Genomic DNA, 27,836 nt, shown 5'->3' with positions numbered 1-27,836 from the left:
CACACACACACACACACACACACACACACACACACACACACACAGAGAGAGAGAGAAAGAGAGAGAGAGGGAGAAATGGATAAAAGCCAAATTCACCTTGACGTGACCACTCCAAGCAGCCATCTCATTCTCTGCTTGTATAAATATTTCAACACGGCAGACTCTCAAAGTGTACTAATCTCCACTGCTTTCAGTTTAGAAAAACGAATGCAATAAAAAGTCACACTGCTATCCTTAATATGATAGCAAACTACCTCTTGTCTGATCAAAACGTAAGAAGCCAGCAGCTTTAGGGTGAATTGGATAATTGGAAGAGAGGCTGGACTACAAGGTAGGAAATGAGAGAAAGAAGTGGAGGGAATGAGAGGTGAAACCATTTAGATTCAGAGGCGGATCAACGTAGAGAATATTGTGGCACATATGGATCTCATACAGTCTTTCTCATCCACAGATATGTCCTAATATGTCCTCTAGTCTTGAGGATTTGTTAGGGACTGAGTAAGGAGAATTTTACAGAGGGACATATAAAGAAGGACTTGTCTCAGGACAGTTGTGGGATTCTAAGATAAGATAACCTTTATTACTTCCACATTAGGGAAATTTGTTTTGTTACAGCAGAAAGTAGACAGTGCAAAGTTACATAGAAAAATTAGAAAAACACTGGAATAAGATAAGAAAAATATACTGTACACAACTGTACACAATAGAACAGAATAAAATGAAATACTATATACAATAGAATAAAATAAAATAGAATAAAATAAAATACAAATGCTATATCAATTGAGTATAATACAACGATGATAGAAAAGAGTGGAGTTTAATGAATGCTTTGTTCCCGACAGAGGAACGGTTTGTTTTTCCAACTTGGCTGAACCATGGGGATAGGACACGTGTATTTTTTTTAAATTATCTTTATAGATTTGGCTGCAGCATAAGCGTATAGCATGAATGATTAACTGCGGTCACTGTAAGTGGGAATCTTAATTAATCTCCTCCCCTGAATGTGGCAGGAGCTTCAGGGTCCCAGTGTACATAGTGAAGGTTACTTCTCGCCAACTCCTCACCATGCTCTTGTCAGCTGTTAGTTGTTGTTTTTTGGGGGGGGGGGGGGGGGGGGGGGTTTTGGACAAGTGATAATGCAGCTAATTTTATATCCAGTGCAGTTGTGTATCAGTGCATGTTTGTAAGTGGGCTTCAGAAATTTTGGTGACATCTTTTAACAGAGGAGCTTTGCATGCCTGGAAGTCCCGCCAAACACCTCACGCACGTCAACTTGGAAGTCGAAAATCAACAGCATGTCCCCCCTTCTCTCTAAGCACCCACAGCCAATCTGAGCCTGTGACTAAAGCGCCATCTCCCAGACTGTACACTCCAGGCTGCAGTTAGTAGTCTCTGGGTGTGCAGGCACTGAGCCACCTCTGGATTTAAAGCGCAGTTTACTCGTTTCCGCGCAGTTCCGGACATCGCTCTGAAAGAATCAGCAAACGTACGGAAATCCAACAGCTACCAATACTCTTTGTGACCACTTATCTGCAGAGACTTTGTGGCTTTCTGCTGCTTAGTCGCATTTTTTAAGCGAGAACGTTCACATGCGGATCATATTGTGAATAGGAAGAAAGGGGGAAATCCGGCGGAACCTGGAGTAGCACAACAACAAATATCTGACCTCGACCTCCCTGGACGGTACTGAACTGGCTGTTGAAATCGAGATGGCGAGATTTCGCATCACCCCGTCTCCTCCTCCAACACACATGCTGCCGAGGCTGATGATGATGTTTGCGTAGGAGTGTTTTATTTTGCGGACAGCTTCGGTTAACCAGTAGGAACCGTTCAAACAACTCCAGACAATCGGTGGATGGAATTGTGTGCTGCTGCCTGCCTGCTTCAAAAGCATCTTCCACAGATCACATCATACCATTGTTACCGGAGTGCTTTTCAGTGGTCTCTCTGCAAGTCCGGAACTGGAAAGAAAATGTTTTGCATGGCAACGCTGTGCGTGGAGAAGTAGTCTTCAGTACAAAGAATACGAATGTTAAAGGTGGACATTTTTTGTTTGTTTGTTTGCAAAGGGCGTATCTGCTAGTTTTTAATTATCAAATAAAGAGGAACCAGGCCCGGTGGGTTTTATTTTGACCTGAGTCGAACTCCAGCTCCACTTTGATCGCAGGCACTCCAGCGTTTAGTTCATATCTCTACCGACATTGGAGGCTTTTTTTCTCGGCGTGTTCACCGGTGTCATTATTCGTCACTGAGGTTGACAGACTACAGCCTGCCGAGGTCGGGACCTGAGCCCCAAGGAGCCACCCCTACCCTCAATGTGACCCGGCGAATTCCTCTTATCTCTGAAGGTAATGCTTTACCCTTGAAGGAAGAAAGATTGTGTTGTACCACGATGTTTCCTTTGTGTTTCTTTATCGACTGTGATTATCAAGTCATGCATGCTGTTTTTGTTTTAGACATGGAGAAACGATAGATAGGATAGATAGGATAGATAGATTCTAATTTCAGCACCACGGAGAGAGGCAGATACTTTCCATGTGTTAGGTTGGGAGAAGTCTACTCTTTTCCACATTTCAAAACTTGAAAGTTGTTCACATGCACTGTGTACATGTGGAGTGTTTTTCAAAATCTTTAAGTAATTTAACACAGAGAGATCGCCTGTATGTACAGACACAGTATAAAGGGTAAAGGCAGAGGGCAGCTTCAGTGCTTTGTATAAAACACATGCTGGCTGGCTGGTTTGCCACAAGCTGACAAAACAGCATGGCTTGTGAGCCACAGCTACTGTCACCAACTGTTAGCTATGGTCATATCCAAACTGTTGTATGCAGATATTTTTAGGCTTGGTGCAAATGGATCTCCAGCAGCATAAAAGCCCCGCAATGCTAAAATATCTCACTACATGGAGTTAAAATGACAAAATTCCTTAGGGAATGGTGCACATGATCCAACCCACCCTCTAGTGATTTTTTTGGAAACACTATGGTGCCTGTAGTAGCAATTAGCCAGCTAAAATGTCAACTAACCAGTGAATTTGGGCAAGGTTTAACAGTATTTTGGTCTAATAATAGAAATTATTTTAGTATTTTTAAAACTTTTTTAAATCAATTTCATTCCATATTTTTTTTTCATGTTTTTGCTGTTAAGTGGATGGTTGGAGGGAGCAGAGGAGTGTAAGCAAAAGTTATTCATTCTTAGGTTAAGCTCTATTGGATGCTTTAACTACCCACGAAGCAATAATCACTGTTCTCTACTGTCTTGCTATATCTGCAGAATTAACTAGAAGTCACTGCTTATGTGTTCCCCTGTGTTTGTTTGCTTGAGCTCATATTTCTAAATGTCTTACTTTCACCTGCACTTGCTGCACTTCAGCTTTGCTATAACAGGGATGGTTGGACACTTACTTAGAGTTATAACTTGCAGACCTTGCCTACATGGCAGTTCACTGGTACTTCTGTGAATCTGAGACTGTTACTGTCACATGTTATAATATTACTTTAAGCTAGTCAGTTTCTTACAAGAAAAAAATATATAGATTGTCATTTTAAGCGCCTTGAGGCGACATTTGTTGTGATTTGGCGCTATATAAATAAAATTGAATTGAATTGAATTGAATTTTAGAGGGCCTGAAACAATCAACAATAAGGTGGGGCTTGTGTTCCCATAGTGACCTCCTCAATGACCCTCAGATTAACCTTGGCCCCCAGGGAGATGTGTTATACTCCAGCATGTGTGTGCACACACAAACACACATTTAAACACACTGAAGTCCCCCTCTGAGCATAAGAGACTTGTCTGTCTGCTGCTGCTCTACAAGCCTCGTAGTTTTCACAGCAGCAGCAAGATGAGGAGGACAGAGGGAGCTGAAGGACAAGCAGAATGAGTAGGATGGAAAAGCAAATTTCAAAGACAAACAGGTGATGAAAAAAGATGAGGAAAGGTTTAGAGAGAAGAGCATATTGAATACAGAGCAAAATGAATGGAGAAGCAGAGAAGAAGGAAGAGGGAAGGCTTGAATAGACAAGAGTGAATGCAGTTACAGAAGCACGTCTACTTTTTCATGGGCTTTTTCAAGTGTATTCACATATCAGCTTAATTACTGTTAAAATGCATTATATTGGGAAAGGGAATCATTATGGCTATGCTTTGGCTGACATGGAGAGGGGGATTGGAGTGGATGGGTTGAGGCTGGGGGAAGGGAATATTGCTGTTCACTGATCATGTTAAACAGTCACCACCCGTTCCGCCCTTCCTCCATGCATCACTCGTCCCCTCCCCCTCAGCATCACATTCTGCTCTCCCCTTTCAGCTACACCCTGACATGCTCACACATCCCACTCAGGCACAGATGTGTTCCAACACAGAGCCACGGTGTGGCCAACACACATTCAGCCACAGGCACATACGTGCACGCGGGCTGTTGGTCAGCTGGACTCATCCCTGTGAGTGATTTGTAAAAAACTGAAGCTCATTCAAAAGAGAAGACGAAATGTGAGGGAGGTGTGGAAAGAGAACATGAAAAGGGTGTGGAGAAATAAAAAAAATCCTGTGCTTCTTTTATGACAGTCCCTGTCTATTTTATTTGTGCATCCCTATGGAGAGTCATAACTTACTGTTCTTCCATACAAGGGTGTTGCAGTGGTTAGCACTTTAATTTCACAGCAAGAGGGATCTGGGTTTGAATCTGCTGGTCATCTGAAGAGGTTACATTGAAGAGGACGTGATGTCCTCTCACTTTTAGCCGTATTTAAACACACATGATTATCTTTTTATTCATGTTTTTTCAAAGACCGAAGAGGCACCTTTCACCTTTGACTTTTGAATCAAGTCTCAGTGTTGCTTAGATATCTGGCAAAATCATCTTCAGCGAGGTTTAGAAGGCAGCAATCATGGTCTGAATGCACTGCTGTGCCAAACACGTTTGCTTTGCCAAAAGGCAAAGCAAGTGTGTTCGCCAATTTCTCCTTTACCATATGCCTCATTTATATAGGCACAGGGTAGCAAAGCCAGAAATGACAGGTGGAAGAAAAAAGAGAAAGAAACAGGGGAAAAAAGGAAAGCGAAAGAGAATGAGTAAAATAAAAAGGGGGAACATATGAGAAAAGATATAAATAAAGGACAAGCACAAATAATTTCACCAAGTTTTTACTGTGTGAAAGTATATATAAGTATATATGTATAAATTATTAATGTGGCATTCTTACACAAAAACACAGTAGCATCTAGGGAGCATCACTACATTTACTTCACAAATGTGTCAATCAAAATGAGTTTTTTTTAGATAGTCAGACAAATTGTAAACAAACAGTTGTTTACCTAAAACAAATTCCAGTATATTATATCTACAAACTCGTAAACCCCAGTTAAGTAGGTTTTGTAGGCAAGATCATAGTTGATACTGGCAGCAGTTGTTCAGAGATACTTCTATTACTGTCTTCAGTTTGAAAACCTAAAAGGGAACGATAACAAAGGAAAAATGGGGAATCTCCCTGATAATTTACCAGCTAAAAATCAGTGTTGATGACTCAGCTGGAAGACCCGAGCTACAAAAATAAGATCCATTCTGTAAAGAGACTACATTTTTCAACTGTTGCGCAAGTGGCCTGTCTATGCCCTTCAGCACTGTATGTATATTACATAAGAAACCTAATGGTAAGCGGCACATTGCTCAGACTAAGTTTACAATTTGCATTGCATCTGTAATCTACAGTATTCATTGCAAGGACGCCTCGGGGCATTCTCATTACAGGCTTCATGGTCCAAAGCTCTTTTCCAAGCCTCTACGCTCATCACTGGAGCATGCAAGCATTGCTGTTAATGTTAAATCTGAAACTAAAAAGTTCCAAATGTCTGCTCACTCCTTCGGAAATTGATGACGCGAAAAGGAAAGACAAGCAAGTTCAGCAAGGTCGTGAATTGCGTTACCATAAAGGTTATTAAACAAGACAAAGGTAGACATTAGGAGAGAGTATCTTATTCATAAATCTTGTTCTCTCTTTCCAATGTGTTGTATTGTATTACTCTTTTTTTTAAAAAAATTATTCTGTGCTTAATTTTGATCTGCTTGGAGATTTACATACAGAGAGTGAACTGGGTGAAGTCAATTCAGGTACAGTCAGGTTGAAACTTTTAGCAGTAAACCACCCACTCAAAAAATGAAATAGGTGATACTAAAATGTCACTCTGTAATAGCCCCGTCGCCATAGTAACTGGAGACCCATTCATACTTTTAGACACACTGCTTCTGGAGCGCTGACCATTAGCACTAACAATCAAGCCATCACCAGTCTTAAGCTTAGCACATTTCCTTCAACCGTCCATCTTTACGTTCCACTAGACGTGGGCATTCGTCTCAGCCTCTGACAGCGCCCTATGCAACCTTTGTATGTCTCTTCTTTGTTCTCTGTTTATTTCTGCATTTCAGCACCCTCCTTTTGCTTGTGCCTTTCCCCCGAAATTACTGCTTCTGCTAATTTCTCCATTCCTTCACATTGTTTCTCCATCAAATACTCAACCTTCTTTTTGTTTTAAATAGTTTACTTGTACATGTCTGCTGCTGTGTCAACATGGACCTGTAGATATTTTAAGGAACCTAGATGCAGACAAAGACAAAGTATTAAGTATAATACAGGATATAATTGAGCAGTTGATGCTTTAGGGTTTGAACCTGCTGGATATTACCTAATTGAGTTGCATGTCAGAAACACAAAAGTGGTTAGCGGTCAGACATTAAACAGTTCTTTTTGTGGCAGCTTTTGTCAGTTACACTCAGTACACAATGCACAGCTTTGCCTTTAACAGCTGAACATAAACTCCATGTCTCAACATTGTTCAGAGTTCTCCTTTCTGTCATGCAGCACATGACTTGAGATCGTTACCATTAGGTATGTTCTCACTACCGAACTGCTAGCTGAAGCAAGGGATGCAGTGATGGCACAAAATGACTATTGCCTAGCTGTGAATTTACTTTGGTGCATGGATTTTTGAAGTAGGGAGCTGGAAGGTTGATCCAGCTGCTTAAGACATTTGCATTCTCACATGCACCTCTGTGGTGTAATTTCTAGAAAAGACCAATGCTGCAGTAGATGCATAAAAAAAGCTCAAGTTTTATTTTTTAATGAAAGAAGCTTGATGCTACAATCACACAGATGTGAGCAGTATATTGTTTCTAAAGCGGCATGTTCAGGAGGAAGAAAAAGCAGAGGAACTTTGTGTCAATGCAAAATATTCATGTGAGTCACAGTTTAATTTTTTTGTGACTGTGTATATTTTTGTGTGTATCTGGTGGATATGAGCCCCCATAGGGCATTTTCCCCCCCATTTGCCACAGCTGTGTGATGAATTCACCCGTGCTTCAGATGTGTAGTTACTAGCGATCCTCCCAAGAATTTTCCGAGTTACGTAACTTCTTGTAAATGTGGTTGTTTGACAGACTCAGAATGTGCAAAGTGTTGCACAGCAGGATCTATCCATCTCCGTGTCAGCTGCAGTGTATTTGCCTGTAAATGGCACTATTGTTCAAAGTGATGCTTAAAACAGGCCACACCACTGCAAGGCAGTGTATACCAGCTGAGCACAGAGTAGAGAGGGAGACAAAGGGAGCATGGTAAATGGAAGGAAAAGCTAAAGAGTCAACGAATGGGCATAAGCAAAGAGACACAGAAGGAGCAGGTGGACAGAAATAGTGGAAAGCAAAAAAAAAGGAAAGAGGAGTAATGGGGATGGGGATATAAACTATAAACTATAAACTCTGAAGGAGAAGAGCTGACCTTAGAGAAAGCTTCCTGGTAAGCACAGAAAATAAAAATGTATACACAGCCCAATTTAGCCTATTTAAAGTTGAGCTACAACCCAGTCACTGTGAAGACATGCACTAATAACAAAAACATTGGAACACTAGCAACTGGGCCTTCTTTCAACACCGATTCTCTTCTCTTCTACTCACAAACCATATGTTGGCATCAACAGCAACAGCTGGGGTTTTGGAGAACTTAGCGCTATGATGATCAGAGTATGCTGTTATAATATGAATTGACCTTCATTACCTCTTGTTTCACTACATTTACCGTGGTATCTGGCTAGATGTGTGTGAATGTGTGTGTCCCTCAGACGCTGCATGGTACATTTAATGCATACATTTAGATGAAATATCAGATGAAATATCTATTATCCAGTGTGAGGACATTGCGATCAGGTTGCCTGTCCTTGACTGAAGAAAAGTTGAGGACTCAGACTGTAAAAACAACCTCCCTCCCTCCTCTCACACAAGGACCACACAGATGACTGTTTTTGAATTTAAGAGAGTACCTTTTAGAGAAAAGAGGGGGAAAAAATACATGGAAAGTGTTGCGTGGGCTGTTGAAAAGATTTCAAAGAGAGGAGATTTATACTGGTAAAAGTGAAGCGTTTCAGGTTGCTTCAACTTCAGTTAAAGTCAAAAGTACTGCAATGCCACAAAAACTATACATTCATATAATCCTACTTGTGTCACTCATGCTTTCAGGACACAGACCTTGGACTGATCAATGTGGGAATGTGCTTTTGTTCACCACACGCTTCTTTTTGACAAACTGACAACCTGTCACATACTGGGCGTAAACATGCAAGAAAACCTTACACAGCATGGGGTTTGCATGCACTGCACCTAACAAAACTGAAGCCCAAACTTACGATTACCTCTGAGCTGTGAAGGGACTTCAAGCAGAAAGTTTGAACCATTTCCAACAGATTAGAAATGGTTGTTTGACATCACGGCTTATGTGTTAGAGCATACGTGTTGGTAGACGGCCTCTCTGAGACACACGGATGCATTTCTCACCAGCCAACCAGAACTAACTAACCGGCTCCCAGGTCAACAGCTAAAATTCAGTGAATCATGCTGTTTGCTCAGGAAGATATAGCAGAGTAGGATAAAATTCTCACTGCCGAGTGTCAAGGAGCAAAGGTCATTTAATAGCTTCCTAGCTAATTAAGGGAAATGAAAATGGAATTATATGTATTTAAAGGCATAATAACCTGAACAGACTATGTAGCCTTGAGGAAGGTTTGTGTGTGTGTGTGTGTGTGTGTGTGTGTGTGTGTGTGTGTGTGTGTGTGTGTGTGTGTTAATTATGCCAGAATGAATTATGACTATTGAATGTTTTGTATGAAAGTATTAACCTATTATAGGGGCAGACTGGGGCGGATCATCACCTGGTAATGTTTTATACAGCTGTTTTATACTAACAGAGCTCTGAGTGTTACAGCAAACTGTCTCTGTTGTCATTGCAATTTCCCAGTGGTTAGATTTTGAGTGACACTGAACTTACAAGCCAGCGGTCTTATTTACAATAAATATCTTAGATTTATACATAAACTAACTTTTAAGATTGTTCCTGTCAGTCAGGAATCATCATAGATAATGTGCATAAAAAATCTATTTCGATTAGTCATGGACCAAGACAGAATGGTCAAAAAGAAAATAACTGAATGTATAAAACTAGCACCCTGTTTTTAATTCAAAGCAGGTTGCACCTTGCAATTAACATCTTTAATTGTCAATTCCTCTCACATTGTTAATAAAGCATGTGCAAAGTTCACTGCAGACTTTAAAGCATTTCAACTTGTAATATCACTGCATGATGAGCTGGAGAATTTAATTTAAGATCAAAGCAAGGTTTTATGCATAACTACTAACTATGCATAACTACAAAGAGTCAAAATTGATTGTAAGCCATTTTTATGAATTAGGAGTAAACCGGAAGCAGGAAGCAGTGTAACCAACAAGTGACCCAAATTGAATAGGCATCTATATGTGCACCCTGCCTCGATTAAGGGGCTTTGCTTGGTGCTAAGACTTTAACCCTTCTCTCCACACATACGTACTCCATACATTCTCTTGACAGGAACTTAAAGCTTTCTGACTTGCGGGACTAACAACTGCTTTTCAATTCATCAACTATGATTTCAACCGACTGTAAGATCTGTTAGTCGACTTCAGCTCTCTGTGGCATCAAGATTACAGCCTGTCATTCACAGACAAGTGGTATTATTTTCACAGCGGAGGGTAGAACAGGGTAGGGCTGTGGGGAGGAGTAGGAAGTGCAGTGGCAGGCTGACAAAATGTGATTGTATGCAATTATTTTAAAATGATTTGAAAATTAAAGCCAATTTCCTTTAATATGAGAGGGTAGAACAATAAACTGACAGATAGATAGATGTCGTACTTTTTTGTCCCATTTTTATCCACATAGAAAAGGGAAACTATAGCTTTTACACTGTTCAAGACCCTTGAACACCCTGCTGAGAAGTGTGGGGAATAAGTGTGTCTGCCTCTATCTTTTAGTATTGCGTGCACTTTAACTTCTGTGCTTCTTCCACACTGACGTGATTAAGACACTTTACCTGAGCAACTCACGAGAGAACACCTATAATGAAATCCCTAGAGCTAATGATTCCTCCTGTGGATTGTAAATGTAAAAGGACATCATCAGTGAGATTTGTATCTAACAGGTAAATAGCCTGTTTATAGCTTCATCAGAACAAAAAGTGATATTATTTATTCCATTTGAGTGTCTCCAAATGAGAAGTTTGTTGTTTTCAGTATAGGGATATGCAAACATTTTGGCATACTTTTTTATTATTATTTGTCATTATCTATAGTGGATTTCTCCAAACACTGAGACAAAACCTAGAATGTTCTTGTTGATAAATGCTGAAGTGGATGGTGCTGCTTTGAAAACACCTGGAGTAATATGTGCTCACAGGACATTGCTTAGTAGGGCTGGGTGAACATTTGGCTGCACAACTGACTTAATTCTTCATGAAAAAGATTCAACAAGGTGTTGAAAATATTCCTCTGAGAATTTGGTCAATATTTGCATGATAGCATTACACAGTCGTTGCACATTTGTCAGCTGTCAAATTCCAAAGGGGCCCTACTGGATTGAGAGCTTGTGACTGTGGAGGCCATTTGAGTACACTGAACTCATTGTCATGTTCAAGAAACCACCTCAAGATGTGATTTATTGCTTTGTGGTATGATAAAAGTGGTTTAGCATGGTTCTATGTGTTGTGCTTTCAGAGATGCTCTTCTGCATAACTTTGTTATTTGAGTTATTGTTGCCTTTCTATTAGCTCAAAGCAGTCTGGCCATTCTCCTCTGACCTCTGGCATCAACAAGACATTTTCTCCCAGTGAACTGCTTCTGAAATATTCAGACCAGCCTGCCTGGTACCAACAACCGAACCATGTTGAAAGTCATTTAAAATCACTTTTTCCCCCTTCTGATGTTCTGATGTTCAGTTTGAAGTTTTGGAGTCTTGACCATGACTACATGCCTGAATGCACTGAGTTGCTGCCATATTTAGTTGCTTGAGTGCTAAGGCAGATATCTGTTTAGATATCTGCCTTAGCAAGCAGTTGAACAGATGTGCATAATTACTATCATACTAGTATTATAATATCATGATATTGTACCATGACATTGCCAAACATATACTCCTAAAATAAATTGGGACTGCTGTTAAAAAACAAATAGTCAACGTCTAAAAATGCTATTAGCAAGGAAGGAAAGTCATGCCCCATTACTTTAGTCCTTGCACAACACATTTAAAGTTATAGGAGTACCTTCTACCTCAGTTTGCAATTTGAACTGGAAGAACAACTAAGCAAGGTCATTTAGATAGATGAGACACATTTAGCAAGCTGTATAATTAAATGGAGAGACCCCCAGGTCACTGTTAAGTCCTTAAAATGTCCTCATGGTGCTATATTCACACAAGCTAAGAGCCATTTTTATGATATATCATTCATAGAGGGGCACTAATTACAGACATGTTGCCTAGGTAATGCTAGGACACACAGGATGGATGAAAACGATTGCTGTCTACCAAAGAAAAAAGCACCTCAGTTATCCTGAGCTTTACCTCAGGATAGGTGTGTGTTGTCATTATTCTTGAAGGTGGATGCAGGGACACAAATGCTGGCAAAAGATATTTTGTGCACCAGGTGATATTTTATGCGGGTATAGACTGAGTCAGGGACACAGAGTTGAGTAATGCCAGTCAGGGTCAGTGCTACCCGAGAGGATAATGTAGAGCAGGTTCATTTAACAAGGCTAAAGGAAAAAAGTAGAAGCCATTTAAAAAAAAAAGAAGAAAGAAAAAGAAAAAAGAGTGCACTTCAAACTCATATTAGGAAAAGTGGATGTGAATTTTTTAACATTTATGTCACTGCCTGCATGTGCTTTAACATGTTAAACAAACTAGAAACTTAAGTTGTAGTTTTTCATGTAGTTTTTAGTGACATTTTTTTTTAATTTAATTCAATATTTCAAATTTGATTGCCACATTGAATTTTATGATTATTGCTCAAAAAACCTGGCTTTGATTGCAACAATCTACACAGTCATACTCTTGCAGAAGTTAACCTTGAAAGTGTAGGTTCATCGATCGCTATAGACAAAAGATTAATGCAACACTCATAGCCAAGACTCGAGAGAATCACTGCATTCCTATAACACTGATGGACTGATACTGAGCATTATTAATCCAGATTAACATTACCCACAGTTCAGTCAGAGTATATATTTTGCGAATACAAGTAGTCTTCAGTTTCAGCTGACATGCTAACTTGTTGCAGTTGGGGTTTTTTTGTTTGGGGGTGGGGGTTATGCAGTACAAGACTTTCCTATTTAAAATTGATAGAGAAAGCAGTGGGGGACACAGACAATCACAGAAGACAAACTTTCTCACAAATTTACATCCAGGACAGAATTTTTGAGAAGAGGGTATGGACTGGTGACCCCACCTTTACCCCTTTGTCAAATGGAAAGGCCCAATGTGACTCTAAATTTTAAACATGATAAAGAAAATGTATAACAAGTAATTATCTATTTTGATTATGCAAACAATTTTTGGAGATGATGTATCGGAATTTCAGGAGCAGGACCACGCCTCCAAACACACTTCATCTATATAGGTTCGCCCAGTTCTGCAAGCTGTCATTCTCGTTTACGTGCCCCACCCTTCCTCCCCTTTTCAATTCTTTAACTTCTTCACTTCTATTTAGTACATGGGGATCTGCCAGGCCCGGGAGCCGTCGCCAGTCCCCTTCGAGGCCTTCCCCAAACCACAGCTCAATTCATGTCCAAGCATTCACCTTTACCTACTAAAACGCTGTCAAACCTAAAATGAGGACATGGGCCCAGCTAGTGAAACATGATTTATATGCAAAATCTACATGCAGTTCAAAGAGATTTCACATCTATCTATCAATAAGAGCTGCTCTATGGTGGTAAAACACTGTATAATAGGAAGAAATAAGGACTGTCTGACATCCCTCAAATCTGATCCAGTGGAAGCATGGAGCTCTCGCATCTCTCACACACATCTACACCGGGAGGAGTCGTGATCTGAGGGACAGACACGAGTGACGCAAACGAGGGGACATGTTAGCATAAACACAAAAAGATTAAGATGAAAGATGAAAAGACAAAAACTCAGGGAGTACAGATGTCATGGAAAAAACAAATGCCAACAAACACGGGTTCCTGTTCTCTTTTCTCATTTTTCCTTCCATCCTTACCTTTGCCACATGAGCAGAGCAGTCGAGGACGAGACTCATTTTCACAAAATGAGAAATCCTTGATTCAAAGCTTTCATTTTAAAGTAACACAATGTGCTGTCCACTTTTACATTTCTCTCTATTTCACTTTTTGATATCATGACATCATTACAAGCATTACTTTTGATTAAGTTCACAGTGTGGTCGGCAGAAACTTTGACTGTGGAATCATCTGAAATAACTAATTAAAGTTATGAATGCAAAAGGAACACATTTTCTCTGTGTGTGTCATGCCTGTTAGATCACAGGTTTCAAAAAAACGTTTGCAAATGATACACCTATGCATCCCCACTCTCCTGTAAAGCTTCTCACTCTTTGAGATGGACTTCAGGAATTGAGTTTCTGACCTCATTTTCCAGGTCACAGGCAGGAGGACAGAAGAGAGGTACAAAAATGGAGAAGTAAGGCCACAAGGTGTGCTTTTTACAAAATTAATACAGAAACCAAAGCCTCAAAACGAAATGACGGACAAAATAACATAATGTCTTCCAATAAAAGTATACATCCTGCAGGTTGAAATTATGTCATTTATACTAGTTGAATGCTCCCTGATTGCACAGCTTATTAAAGAGCAAGGACTCATTACGGGCCAAAAAACTGTAATCAGACAGAGTTGAGGAGGCATTGTTGTTTTCTGCATGTCCCTATATTCATATTTTGGAACTTTGTTACCAGTTAAGATTGTGAGATTGAAAACTGGAGCTACTGGAGCAGAAACGTGAGCACTTCTTTCGCTAAATAATGCATACTTCTCAGGAGGCTTTGGATCTTGTCATTTCCGTAAAGAACCATGTGTAGGTACACTCTGTGTTGTAAATGTGTGTAAAATCACTCTTTGACAGCTACCATTATAACAGAGCTCTTCCCATTGTTCTCAGGGCATGTTATTGTCTCTTGTGTGTTACTCGAATCCACCACCTACTGCGTACTTCTTCCCCACTGAACTGAAAGCCTGTCAGCAGCCATTATTCCAAGCAAGACCTTTTGCTGTGATCCCTGCCATGTTTCATCGAAGCGTGGCATTTTATTCCAAAGCCCTCTGTCTGAGCATGTTAGCTACTACTAAAATTATTGCATGTGAGTGTTTGTGTGTGTTTGTGTGCGAGTGTGCACACGGCTATTCTTCTTTTGCCCCTAACTCTTGTCATTCCTGTGGACGAATACCAGCAAAAGCAGCTGAGTGGACAAGATTGTCTCTCTCCAGTATTTCACTATTTCACAATGGGGTCTGGATTGCGTATATGCACGCGTCTGTGCGCGCACAAGCGTGAGTGTGTGTGGTTAAATAATTAACACTGTTTGTTGCCTTGCTGCAACACATCGCTCACACACTGATCTGATTAATGTGGCCCCAGGAGATACACAGCACCAGCCTAGCCTGCAGAATGAGAAATGCTACATGCACGTGTGTGTGTTTTTGTGCACACCATAATAACTTTCATGAAGGAATATCAGTGAGAAAAGTCAGAAATCAACTGTCATCATTTGAGACAAGACAGAAAAGGATTTGTATGACACCGAGTCAGAATTATGTGCACGCAGTCCTGATCATGCATGTGCTCATTCTTTTGGCCTGGTGCCTGACAAACCACTTCAATTAAGCAAGCTGCAACTGGCACAACAGTAATGTCTTTTACAAAGGAACTTTTTTGTATATTGCACCTACACATGTAAGGAACATTTGATTTCACATATGGGCTATTAAGGGCAACAGTCTAATGTTGGCAGTCCAGCTAATTTTTCTCTTACGTTGTTCATGCTTATATATGTGTGCTGATGTGTGAGGTGTTGCTGAGAATCTCACACAATGTTGAGATGCTGAGGATTGACGATGGGGATCCCGGACCTGACAGATCCCCCTGGTACCTCTGACAGATGGTGATAAGACATATGACCGCAAGGCAGCTGTTTGGAGTGTGGCTCTATGGTTTGATTTTTTAAATTATTCATAAAATATAAACAAGACCTACAAATAAAAAAATAGGACCTATACAGACACTCTAGCATATAGAATAGTTAGTAATGTGTAAAAGTGGTTGTGACTGTACTTTTGTGATCAGGGCTCCTTGACTTTGGAGCATGCTCTCTGAGCAGATCCCACATGCAGAGTCAGTGGTTTCTTCTTTTTTGACTTACTTGTGTTGTCTCCTTTTAATCTTTATTACAGGTTTTATTCATTTTTTTCCTTCACTGGTATTTATTTATTTATACTTTTGGAATGTTTTATTTTCTGTTCTTTTCATTTTAAATTTATCTCACTATAACTGGAATTTTATCTCAGTCTTGTTTGAGCTTAATGTTTGACTTTAAGATTCATTTACATTTAGAGGATGCATTTTTAATTGTCTGTAGACAAGTGTTATTTTCTAAAAAAAAACAACAAAAAAAAAAAAACAACAACAACTAACTTTCTAGTATTTTATTTTAAATGTCATTTTGATCATTTCCTTTTGAAACCTGTTTTTGTAGGCCGTGTACTGCTCTATGTCACCATCTGCTGGTGAAACAAAAAATACACTAGTCAAGGTTTTCAGATTGAAAATTGATATTAAGGTCTAAAAGCCCAACACTGATGATCTGGTCTCATGCTGAGTTTGCACTGAAGGGATTCAGACTGCCGAGTATAAGCAGCACTAATTATTAGGTGCTTGAGAATCTGTGTTGGCTACTTAAATGAGGCCACACAGGTCTACACGCATACTGGGATCATCTGTTACGTGATGTTGTCTTCAGTCGTCCTTAAATCTAATTCCACCTTTATAAACCTGTGCCCTGAGGTCTTAAAAGGATGCAGGTAAATGCTGCAGACTAAATAATACTCATTTATACTGCCCCAGCACCCTAAACATATAACCTTTTAATTCATGTGCCCATCTTTTTTATTATTATCATCATTATTATTATATATTTATTATTTAAGAAGTCTTTAACTTTAATAATAACTGATTATTAAAGACCAGCATGTCATATTTTAGGCAGAAACTATTTTTCGTCAGAGCAACATTGGCTTTCATCTTCATATTGTCCATGAACACTCAGGATATTGCCCACAGATTCTGGAGAAAGATGATAAATATTTAACTTTGTTGACTTGCTATTCATTCAGCTTATCTATTGCTTGAAGCTGGAAGGTGGCAGACAATTGGTCTTTAAAACAGCTGCTTCCAATCATCCAAAAGAGCCCCTGCAGTAAGAGTGGCCCGGAAAAAAGTAAGGTTGCAGGTTATAAAATCAAATAAAACAGGGTATATTTTTACAGTATTTTACAATAATAACCAAATGTTAGTGTAGCTTTAAGTTCATCAATAAATACATAAAACTCAAACATTTCAAGGTCTGATAGTCTGCACGCAAATCATTAAACTACTAATGCTCAATTCCTATTGCTCATGTAACAAAGGCTTAGCCTAGCCACTGTCACTTTTCTTATGCACTCACGCACTAAATAAAGGTGCAAAACATTGATACACAAACGTTGCTTAGCGCCACCTGAACATACTGTTCTCTTATTCTCCTGGCAACTTATTGCCATCGAATCACCACGTTTCCCTATCAATTAAACTAGAAGCCTTTAAGGCCAAAACGCTCTGTTCTTTCTTGTCCTCCATATTGATTTGGTTGGTGCACCGTGCGGCCTGCAGATTGAATTAGAGTCCAGCTGAATTGAAGCTTGAGTGAGGAGAAGCTGTGCTGTGTTTGTCGATAGAGCTTGTAGCTACCATAGAGACATCTATTCTGACTTTATAAAGCATCTCACATCATGCTGAGAGATTATTTTATACAGTCTACGGTTTAGACAGTTTCACTTAAATCTAATGACTGTGTGAGAAGGTCACTGTGTCAGGTGTCATACTAACTACCAAATGCCCAGTGACACACAGCTGACAGTAAACTTAATGTGAGTAAGCTGATGGATGCTCAGCATTGCTCACATCATGTTATAAAAGCAGAAGTCAGGGTAAACTGGATACTGCAAGATTTGGTGGCAGTCCTGTTTATTTTTAGTATTTCTTTTTTAGTGTTTGCCCATGTCACATTTAAGTTAGATCTTGACAACATAGACCTATACTGCAGTGTGCTTGTTGCTGTTAATGGCTTGCACCAATGAGTCATAGCTTAGCAACAAGCCTGCTGGCCTATTTTTGGTTTCAAGCAATTATCCACAATGTAGTGTGTTGGTGCGGTTCTATGACACTTCCAGATTGCGGCTATAATGAAGGGAAAGGGTCTGTGCCCACATCTGATAAGTGCCTTCAAGGTTTTTCAAAAATGTTGAATATCACTGAGATTGAATAATAACATATGAATTATACACCACTGTGTGATTACTTTCACTATTTTAGCTTCTTAAATGGAACCACGGAGCTAATGGACCTGTCTTCTTATGATATTCTGTAGAATTCATGCTGCATAATTTCCACCTTGATGTGAAATGTAAACCAAGAAATTTCAGCCAACAGGTATCGATCAAAAATACTCCAATCTGACTTGTGGCTTGGAAGCTGTGAATACATAAAAGAAAGCTTAGAAACAAGGCAGGCAATTGAGCTCTGTAATATGTTAGACCTTAATAAATCCACTTTCAAATTTCCTGGGTTTGCATTTGCATTTCTCTTTGCTTTGACCTTTGACTTAATATCAGAATTCACAGGTCACGGCTGTTTACTTGCAGCAGTCCTGCTGATTGATCTTTTGACGATCTGCTTTGCACACCACCTCACATTATATTGTTTTTGGACGGGTTCCTATCAGTTCTTTGTTGAACCACAGCAGCATGAAGAATATCTCGGTGAGCTTGACTGCAAATTTTACTTGCTGCATCATTTCTCCAAACTGACTGCACCCTGTTGTTGTTGCATTTCTCCTCATCTATCTGTGCAACCGTTTACCTCTTTCCTCTCAACATTTCTGCAATTCATCCTTTTTTTCCGTCCTCCCGCTGAACAGATTCTCCCCCTCACTCACACACTTCTTTTTTTGGTGTGTGTTTCAGTCTGAGATGCTGTCTATATTATAAGCAGCACTTGTGGGATGATTCTATTACATGTCTCCTAGCTGCTGGATAATTCAATAAGCACCACTGAGATGACACACAGTTATAATCTACTTAATGAAGCTACTGAACTGATGAATTGTGTGCCTTTTTGCTCCTTCATTTCACCCCCTACCCTCCTCTATGCTCCAACTCTTTCCACCCACCACCACCCCCTGTCTCTTCCTTTCTTCCCCTCCTTCCCTCCTCTTCCTCTTTGCAGGGTGTTGATGGAGAGCAATTCGAATGACAGCCGGGACTGTGGTCATCACTGGTGGAATTCTAGCTTCGGTTATATTACTCCTTATCATCGCAGTACTGTGCTACTGTAGGCTGCAGGTGAGACTTCATCATCTGTTTTGTTCATTCTATTTACTTTTTGCAGAACTGCAGGTAAGAGATTGTAATTTGAGTTGAGTAATTATGCTGCTTTAATCTGTAAAACTATGCTAATGCATTGTCAATTGTATCTGATTCTAGTGGAAACGAAAAACCAATTGAGAGCAAGGTTTTCAAAAAAAAAATTAAATTACACAACTGATCATTCAAAACATAAAATGGACAGAGGACAAAGACCCCCGGCTCTGTCAGCCCAGGATTAGAAACTCATTACAATTATTGTGAGTTCATCACAATTTGAACAATCTCATTTCATTTTTTGTTACCATACAAATCGTATGAAAAACAGGAAAGGAATCTTAGCAATCACCTAAAGTAGTTTTCAGCGGTCTGTAGGCGAGCTAAAAATCTACCTAACGTTGTTGGCTGCTGACACACATCAGTACTGGCATTCATTTCCACACCTGTGCAACTGAGCAAGCTGTGGACAGCAGGCAGAATGGCAAGGATTTCAGTAGTGAACCTCAGTATGTGTTGAGACACGTCTTTCTTTTCTCCCTTCAGAAAGTAGAGACTGTCGTTTTTGGCACAGTAACAACCATGCCTCATTTTAGCAAGGTAATAAACAAGGCCAAGTGTTTGCCATATGTACTGAGTTGGACATCTTTAAGCACTGGTTGATGAGTTGCTGCTGAGCTAGTTGTCTTTCCCGTCTCTGCTGAGGAGCTGTTAAAGTGAAGGTTGAGCTCTTGGATGCCTCCCTAACAACCAACTCGAGGAGGATACCTGGTGGTTCCACACTTCTTTCATATCACAATTATTAAGGCCTAAGCTTTATAAATGGTTTTACACATTTGCTCCTTGTCTCACAGAGAATTCCTCAGTTTTCTCGATTTTCATGCTAACATTCAGCATTACCTGCGAGAGTTTGCCACAGGTAGACTTCCCTCAGGTTCTAATTTATCTGAACCGGTTTTGTCGTGCAGTAGCAAAAATAATTTTAATTAAAAATGTTTTCATTTCTCTCTTTAAAAGAAAATTGCCCCCAAAATCATTGTTATTAAGTGTGAATTAGTTAAATTCATATTACGTGTACAAAAAGTGAAGGGGCCTATGAATAGTAACTTAGTGTGTGTGCTGTGGGAGTGAAAAGATGAATAAGAAGCAAGGTTTAAAGCTTCTCAGATAAAAGCACTACATAAATGCAGTCCATTTACCGTGATCCTCTGGGAACCCAGGTAACATAGCTAGAGGGAAACTGTAAGATCCTTTCCTGACAACATTTCTCTGGATCAAAAGTAATCCCCAAATTACAGCAGATATTAGATGGCAAGATGCCAGGAATTAATTTGAAAGCTAGGTCATACCACAACCATAATACCTCAGCTGAAAACTGGAGTCTGTTTACAACACAAGAGAACCCTTCAAGAGATAATTGAGTGATCATTGAGACAGCTCTTTCTCATGCACATTTGACATCATTTGGTACTTTTTCTTCTTTCTTCTCTCGTCACCACTTTTTTCATCTTTGCCCATCTCCCACATTTGTCCCTGTGTTTCTATTAGTATTATTGCTGCAAGAAGGAAGAGTCTGAGTCGGAGGAGGAGGAGCCAGACTTTGCCGTTACATCTCACCTCCCGCCGGTTCACTCCAATCACAACATTGTGGCGGCTACAGCCGCCGCCTCCTCCATCCCAAATGGCCCTGCCCTTTTTTCCACCCCTCCAATGGCCAGGAAACTGACACGATCGCAGACCTTCTGCCCATCCTGTACACACTATGAGATGCCTTTCTACCTCCAGCCACCTCAGCCGCAGCTCCACCACCAACCAGATGGGTTGAGGAACGGAGGGGACCGGATCAGCTATCGCAGTGTCCAGCAGCAGGATCTGGACCTGCCAGTGCCTGTAAACATTTCAAACTATCGTAAACCAAACCTTGCCCGTTCAGTTACCACGAGGGACATGTTCACACGCAGCTGTAGCATCAGCACTGATGTTTAGCTGGGTAAGGTTTAACTCAGTTTAAGCTGATTCTTACATTCATCTGAATGGCCTGGGCTGGACTGGGCTTGAGTGAGACTGTGTTTTTGTCGTCTTGGCCTGTGTAGTCTGATCTAGTCTGGTCTCATTCTACCAGTCACCTTTTGCAGAATGGAGGACTCAGCTGGCTCTCAGGACAGTTTTTTCAAAGGTACTATGCTCAGGTCCTCACACTTGGACCAAGACAAAGTGTTTAAAATGTTAAATTACCAACAACATAAACTCGTTTTGAATCTTTTTTTTTATTTAAAGATTAATTAATTTCTTTTATGATCTGATAAAGTCTGTGTTGCCCTACTTCCTCTGGGCTCCTCTACCGTGGCCTGTAGGATAGGCAGATTCATGACGTGTCAAAATGATGTAATCAGTAGGGATTTCTCTCTTCCAGAGCTGCTACAAACAGAATATGATTAGGAAAAGTCCAGTGTTTCCCTCTCTTATGATGGGATTATCTGTCTGGTCCTCCATCCACAGATTATAGAGGTTATGAAATATCACTCACAGCCAGTGGAGGAGGGAGCGGGTTGTTGTGTTTAGCTGCCACCCCGCAGACATTTTCGACAGACATAACTTATGCCATAACATTTTAAGACGTAAAGGGCTCACAGAAGATTTCCCTCATCCTTTCATAGAGTCGCATAGTTTGACGAAAGGCTGGTTTCTTGGAGCATCTGTTTCTTGGAGCATCAAAACACAGTGTATATACAGTATTTTACACTTCAGAAGAGAAAAATCTCTGCATTCTTGCAGGCAGTGTGGACGAGGTGCCAAAAAGGTTTTTGATCTTCATTTGTGTGCATATATGTGAGGATACCGGCAAGCATGTTTGTGTGTGTGTGTGTGTGTGTGTGTGTGTGTGTGTGTGTGTGTGTGTGTATCTCAATTAATTGTTAACAAGTTTTATTCCATCCAGTTATACACAACAGGTCATCCATGTGTACAATGAACCCAGAGGTGGGCTGCAATAACATTTTATTGTAAGGTGTGAAGCGATTATATTGTTTCTTTAACCTAAATTTATCTTAATGCAAAGAATGACCCAAACAGATTAAATAACAAAGAAAATGGATTTGCAACTATTTTGTACCTGTTTATTTTACTAATTAATGCTATAACACTGACTCAGTCAGAAACGCAAAACATTTTTACAGCAACACCGTAAGCTTCCAATGTGAACCCGATTATAGTTCTTCACTGAAGTTAGTGAACGTTCACTACATTCCTTGTGTTCTGTCTGATTTATTGATGTATGGATTCCTGGGCTAAAGATTCACCTTTAAAGGCACATCTATAAATATTTAAGAGGCCATAACATACACTGTAGTCTCTTCCCTTTCTCCATTCATTGGGCTGAGGAATATATGCTCTTGCTCCGAGGTACTCAGTGTTCCTTCTTGGGATTGTTTTTATTTTCTGCGCTTGGCTGACCGGCCTGGCTGGAGGGCTAATTTTCTGACTGGAGGAGCAGTTGGTGACTTTTATGGACAAAGAACACACTAATAATAAGTTAAATCATTTACTGCTTGAATTCAAAAGAGGAAATGCCCGTGGTTGTGGGAGGGACTTGAAGTTGATTGGATTGTTCTTTCTGGACCCACCTACCACTCTCTTGCAAATGGATGGTAAATGCTGTTGTACTTCTTCTGCCTTTTTCTGTCTTTTTTTTAATTACTCATTTATTTTTTCCAAACTGTGAAACAGTGAGTAATTTTTTTTTTTTCTTAGGTTTTTTTCCTTTGTAAAATGTGCTTTCCTGCAAATACACTAAGCCACAGTACACACGTTTGTAAATCTAACTTTGCGAGGACATTCATTTACGTTCCCCGGTCCCTCATCCTAACTGTCAAAACTAGCTGCCAAATCCTTACCTGTGTAATCTGAACCTCATTCAACTCATAACCTTAAAGCCAAGTTAAAACAACAAGTTAAACTTGAAAAAGCGATGAGGGGCACAAATGTCGTCCATCCCAGTACTCTCTCAATTACTTGTCCTCACAAAGATAGCCATATAAGTACACTCACACATGCAGACATGCAGACACACACAATAGTTCTCAATGTTCTTATTTGTTAATCTAAAACTATGTGACAGTTGCACAGGAAATTTAGTGCCATAAGGAAGTATAGAAGAAATGTATTATTATTATTATTATTATTACTATTATTATTATTATTATTATTATTATTATTATTATTATTATTACAAGTGTACAAGTGTATATTGAAATGCAGTGTTGCTTTTACCTTGAAGTATTTGAATTACTTGCTTTATTTTATGATTCAGCTGGTTTTTCAGACTCGGTACAGTACTGCAGAAAATGTTTCTGTTCTTGTTTCTAATATATAACTGACAGACACATTGTTGCTAATAAAACAGTATGAAAATCTTCCTTTTTCTCATTCTCATTCATCTTCTAGATGAGTCACAAACCTCAGGGGTCATTTACCGCATTCATATTTGTGCACGAAGATGCTTGCGTCAGTAAACTTTTATACAAAATTGAGGCTTTTCAGAAAAAGATTTCATTAGCGTGCATTAATGTAATCAGAATGTGTATAGCACACTGGACACTACTAATCGCATGTGATCTTCTAAATGCAGGTTAAATATCAGCAAGCCGAAGTGCTTCGCGTGGAGGAGAATTCTCCAAGCAATAAATGTAACAAATTTTGTCTTGCAGGAATAGTTTTGTTGAGATTGCTCTCTAATGGAAAATTATTTTTTCTTTGTATTTCAGGGTTTTTTTTTTTGTTGTTTTTTTAAACAGCAATCTAATTCTGTTTCATTGGGTGTGTATGTTGCCAGTTTGTTGTTGAAGGACTTAATGAGCTGACATCTGTGGCTCATATTGGCTCAAAGAGGGATTTTATTGTTATCGCCATGGACCATCTGAAAATTGTGCTCTCTAAAGCTTACATGTGTAAATATATCTAAAGGTGAACCATTGAACTTACTAATATTGTTTTTCAATATCAATTTCAGCTATGCAGCAACAGATCAAACAATAACACAAGAAAGCAGTGATTCCTGCTGAGGCTTGGACTACAGCAGGAGCACTAAAGTCTGTTTATATACAGGTTCTGTCTGCCCTTAGGCAACAAGGTGAGAGCCATGACAGCAAACACAACTTAACGGGAAGGGTAACAAGCAAGAATCAGGAGCAGTCAGATGAAAAAGAAACAGTTAGAGGCAAGGAGATGATGATTAATGAAAAACCATTCAGACATGTAGGTAAATGATACAAAAAAGAAAATGCAAATCTTTATTTGGGCAATAAACTGAATGAGTCAGAGAAGCATGTCAAGTAATCATACAATGGGAAAACAACTGAAAACTATTTCAGAGAGGAAATAGGGGTAGTTATTAGAAGGATGAGTCAGAGGACATGAATGAAAAATAGCACATACCACAGAACACACAGACAGATGGAGGCGTAGAAGAGCTGATTTCCAATCCAGAGCTCCCTGGCTCAGACATGAATAGCTATTTTGTGATGGCATTAACATAACAGAACTGCTTCAGACATGAAAAACCTTTCAGATTGTGATGGATTCCCTTTGATGTGGATATATATTCAAACTCCTACTTATTTCTACATGAATTGCCAGCACTGTAACAGGGAATTACTGTCACACTAGCATTCCACCCACAAGACAAACTAGCAGGAGATGTGTTTTTTTTTCTCTTTACAGTCAGCATAATTTATATGTAGTGATACTAGCACCAACAGAGACAATAGTGGACCATAAGTTGCACGGCAGCTGGATAGCAAAAAGCTTGATTTGCAAAGGTTCAGTGATGGTGTCTTTATGTTGGTTTGTTATACATTTACATTTTCTAGAGGGAAAAAAGTCTAGAGTCTGATCAAATTGTATCTCATTTTCATGTCAGCATTACTGCTTATGGAATGGAAGAATAATTACAGATCAGCTATGAGCCCAGCTCTGTCAAAAGTGAAATCAGCAAAGGCACGGATGATGGTCTGAAAAGCTAAATATAAACAGATTTTACTCCTTCTGCAAGCTGCCTCTAAGATTTATTCTAATCAAATACCAAAAATCTATTTTTGAATGGATCCCTTCAGGCCATTTATTTACATCTGTACTTGTGCTATATTTGTGTAAATGAGAGGTTGTGCAAGCTATATGAATTATTTAGAGGAATAATCACCTGCAGCATAAGTAGCACGGCCTTTCAAAGTTTATTGATGTTTTATAGTGTGCTTTGCATCATCCACTTCAACCAGGAGCAGCATGCTCACTCTAACGTACTCTGTCTGTCCAGTGAATATCTGCATTTCTCTTACTCTGTGCCTATGTTACGGTCCCTGACCCTAATTCCCCAGCAGGAGGAGCTGGGAATCCATGAATTATGAACACGATAGATAGGAAATTTTCCAGCTAATATTCCAACCCAAAGCTTCTTGCCTTTTCTCTTTTTCCTCCTCATTGCCCAAACTGTCATGTTCCTTGCACTTCACCTTCTTATTTCCTTTTTCTTCTCCGGGCAGACCTTTTTTATACTTCCTTGTCTATATATATTGGATTGAAGAAAATGAGATTTAGACAGAAAAAAGTTGGAAAGAAAGCAGTTAGTTAGAGTCTGTTGGAGCTGCCGGCATCAAATGATGCACCCATGTATGTCCCCGATAAAATTCACACACAGTGAAGTGTGTAGGTGCACTTCGGTCCAACAACTCACATTTGAAATGGTTGATGTATTACAGCAATAGGTTACACTTCAAGTTTGGTGTCCAGGCACTGAGCTCATCACTCCCCACAAATAAGATGCACATAGAAACTGATGAATAAATATCCCTCCACTCCAGTGCTCACAGGTGGATGCTGGGTTGGTTGAGGGAGTGAAACAGCACCCCTTGCATCGCTGCATGGTGTCGGAGGGAGAGATGAGAAGTTCTGCAGCTTCATTACACTGCCAATTTGGGAGGGTGCATTTGGTGCATGATGAGAGGAGAGTCTGGCATATTAGTTTTTATGATACAGTGCAGTACAAGTTGCCTGCCTGAGCTAGTTTAGATGTTTTCTTTGGTTTTAAACATCGACACTATGACCAAATGTGGCAACTGTAACCAAATATTGCACTGATGGTTGCTCATAAGGGATCATTTCTTGTAAATATTCCTTTATATTTTCATCCCTAAGACCCTCTGCTACCAATGTGGATATCACACTGGCTGCTAGAAATACAACCTACATTTAAAACCAACCATGAATTGATGAAACACTTTGCTCAAAGTATAATTATAACATACAGACATACACTGGCATTACCACTGTTATCTTGCTATGAAATCCAAGCAATTTATCATTAATGCAGTAATTTGTATATATTCCCTTAATTTAACAAAACTTAGACTTGGAGATAAATGATCTTGTCGGGAACAGAAACACACATCACTCTCTGATTTTTACTGCTGTGTCAGAGATAGGCAGAAATAGACATCCACCATAAATCTCTCTTCCCCACACGCAGACATGACTGCATGCTGGAGCCATTACTGCCCAGTGTGTGTAATATTGCAATTTCTGAAAGGAGGAAAGGGCATTCCTCCTGTCTGAATTTTTCATTCCCCATGCTCTCTGTTTCTGTATAACAACCAATAAATAAGCAATGAATCCTGAGGACATAACACAAAATGGACTGGATTTTATGTCCACCACACCCCAACATCAGCTCACCCTAGATACACAATTTGTCTGTCTTTCTCTTCCTGCTTCACCCTCTGTTTTGTCTCTGTGAAGACTTTTTCTATTTGATGTTTTTTTTTTGTTTTGTTTTTTTAAGAGTTAAATCCTTTAATGTATCCCTCGTCCTTTTGTACTAACCCAGTGAACTGAACTGGAAAAAGTCTGGCCCAAATATGTGGTGAAAAGTGTGTGTCTGTGTGTGCGTGTGTTTTTGGATTGAACGTGACCTTTTGCTTTGATAATCTACCACAGATTTAGACTTAGAGTTCTGGTGGCTTTGAATCTATCTGAGAGGCAGCTTGTTTGGTGAGCCGTCTAGAGTAAACTCTATTTAGATTAGTCCATGAATATATGCCACCGCATATCTCTCTGATTATGCAATATTCTTTTCAGTCAAGACGTGTGTGGGTTGTTTCAGACAGGGGATGAGGGGGATGAAAGAGAGCCTGTAAGTGCTGTGAAAGGAAATCAAGTGAGAGAGGAGATAAAGAGGGAAATAATTGAGTCAACTTAAGCAGTACTTTACCGCCATCTGATGGTGAGTGCAGACATTGGATAAGATAAGATAAGATAAGATAAGATAAGATAAGATAAGATAAGATAAGATAAGATAACCTTTATTAGTCCCACACGTGGGAAATTTGTTTTGTAAAAGCAGGAAGTGGACAGTGCAAAAGTTATGAAGCAAAAATTAGAATACAATAAGAATAAATACAGTACACAACTGTACAGAATAGAATACAATAAAATACTATATACAGTAGAATAAAATAGAATAAAATATACAATAAGAAAAAAACAGAATACAAATGCTATATACAACTGAGTAAAAATACAACGATGCCAGAAAAGATTATTGCACATTAGTGTTATTGCACATTTGTGGATGTGTGTGTTTGATCAGTTAAAGTCTTTATTGTGGAGTCTGACGGCAGTGGGGAGGAAATACCTGCGAAATCTCTCCGTCCCACACCGTGGGTGCCGCAGTCTCCCACTGAAGGAGCTGCTCAGTGCTGTCAGAGTCTCCTGCATGGGGTGGGAGATGTTGTCCAACAGGGATGACAGATCGTTGCAATATTAATATTTTTTGGTCATAAAGCAGGGG

At 39.6% G+C, this 27,836-nt stretch overlaps 1 protein-coding gene across 2 annotated transcripts; it reads left to right on the top strand.

Annotated features, from left to right (window-relative positions):
• Positions 1-1,143: 1,143 nt before the first annotated feature.
• LOC146514467 (protein FAM163B-like) lies at positions 1,144-27,737 on the top strand. 2 transcript variants are annotated; one of them, XR_014874836.1, is made up of 4 exons: positions 1,144-2,351; positions 18,864-18,979; positions 20,546-21,866; positions 21,949-27,737. XR_014874836.1 is itself a non-coding variant. In XM_085164623.1 (3 exons), the coding sequence occupies exons 2-3, from the start codon at positions 18,887-18,889 to the stop codon at positions 20,981-20,983; spliced, it is 531 nt and encodes a 176-aa protein (XP_085020749.1). In that variant the 5' UTR covers positions 1,144-2,351; positions 18,864-18,886; the 3' UTR covers positions 20,984-27,737. The 2 variants fall into 2 exon arrangements, 1 of the variants encoding a protein (XP_085020749.1); XM_085164623.1 differs by having other exon boundaries at positions 20,546-27,737.
• Positions 27,738-27,836: the final 99 nt, after the last annotated feature.

This window comes from Neolamprologus multifasciatus, chromosome 7 (genome assembly GCF_963576455.1).
Source record: "Neolamprologus multifasciatus chromosome 7, fNeoMul1.2, whole genome shotgun sequence".
Lineage (NCBI taxonomy): Eukaryota > Metazoa > Chordata > Actinopteri > Cichliformes > Cichlidae > Neolamprologus > Neolamprologus multifasciatus.
Note: the sequence above shows the minus strand (reverse complement) of the source record. Positions and strands in the feature narration are given on the sequence as shown.

Excerpts from the sequence above, each read along its gene's own strand:
- LOC146514467 (XM_085164623.1), top strand. The coding sequence starts at position 18,887 with ATGACAGCCGGGACTGTGGTCATCACTGGTGGAATTCTAGCTTCGGTT. Across the intron at positions 18,980-20,545 it reads TGTGCTACTGTAGGCTGCAG|TATTATTGCTGCAAGAAGGA; the intron begins GTGAGACTTCAT and ends TGTTTCTATTAG.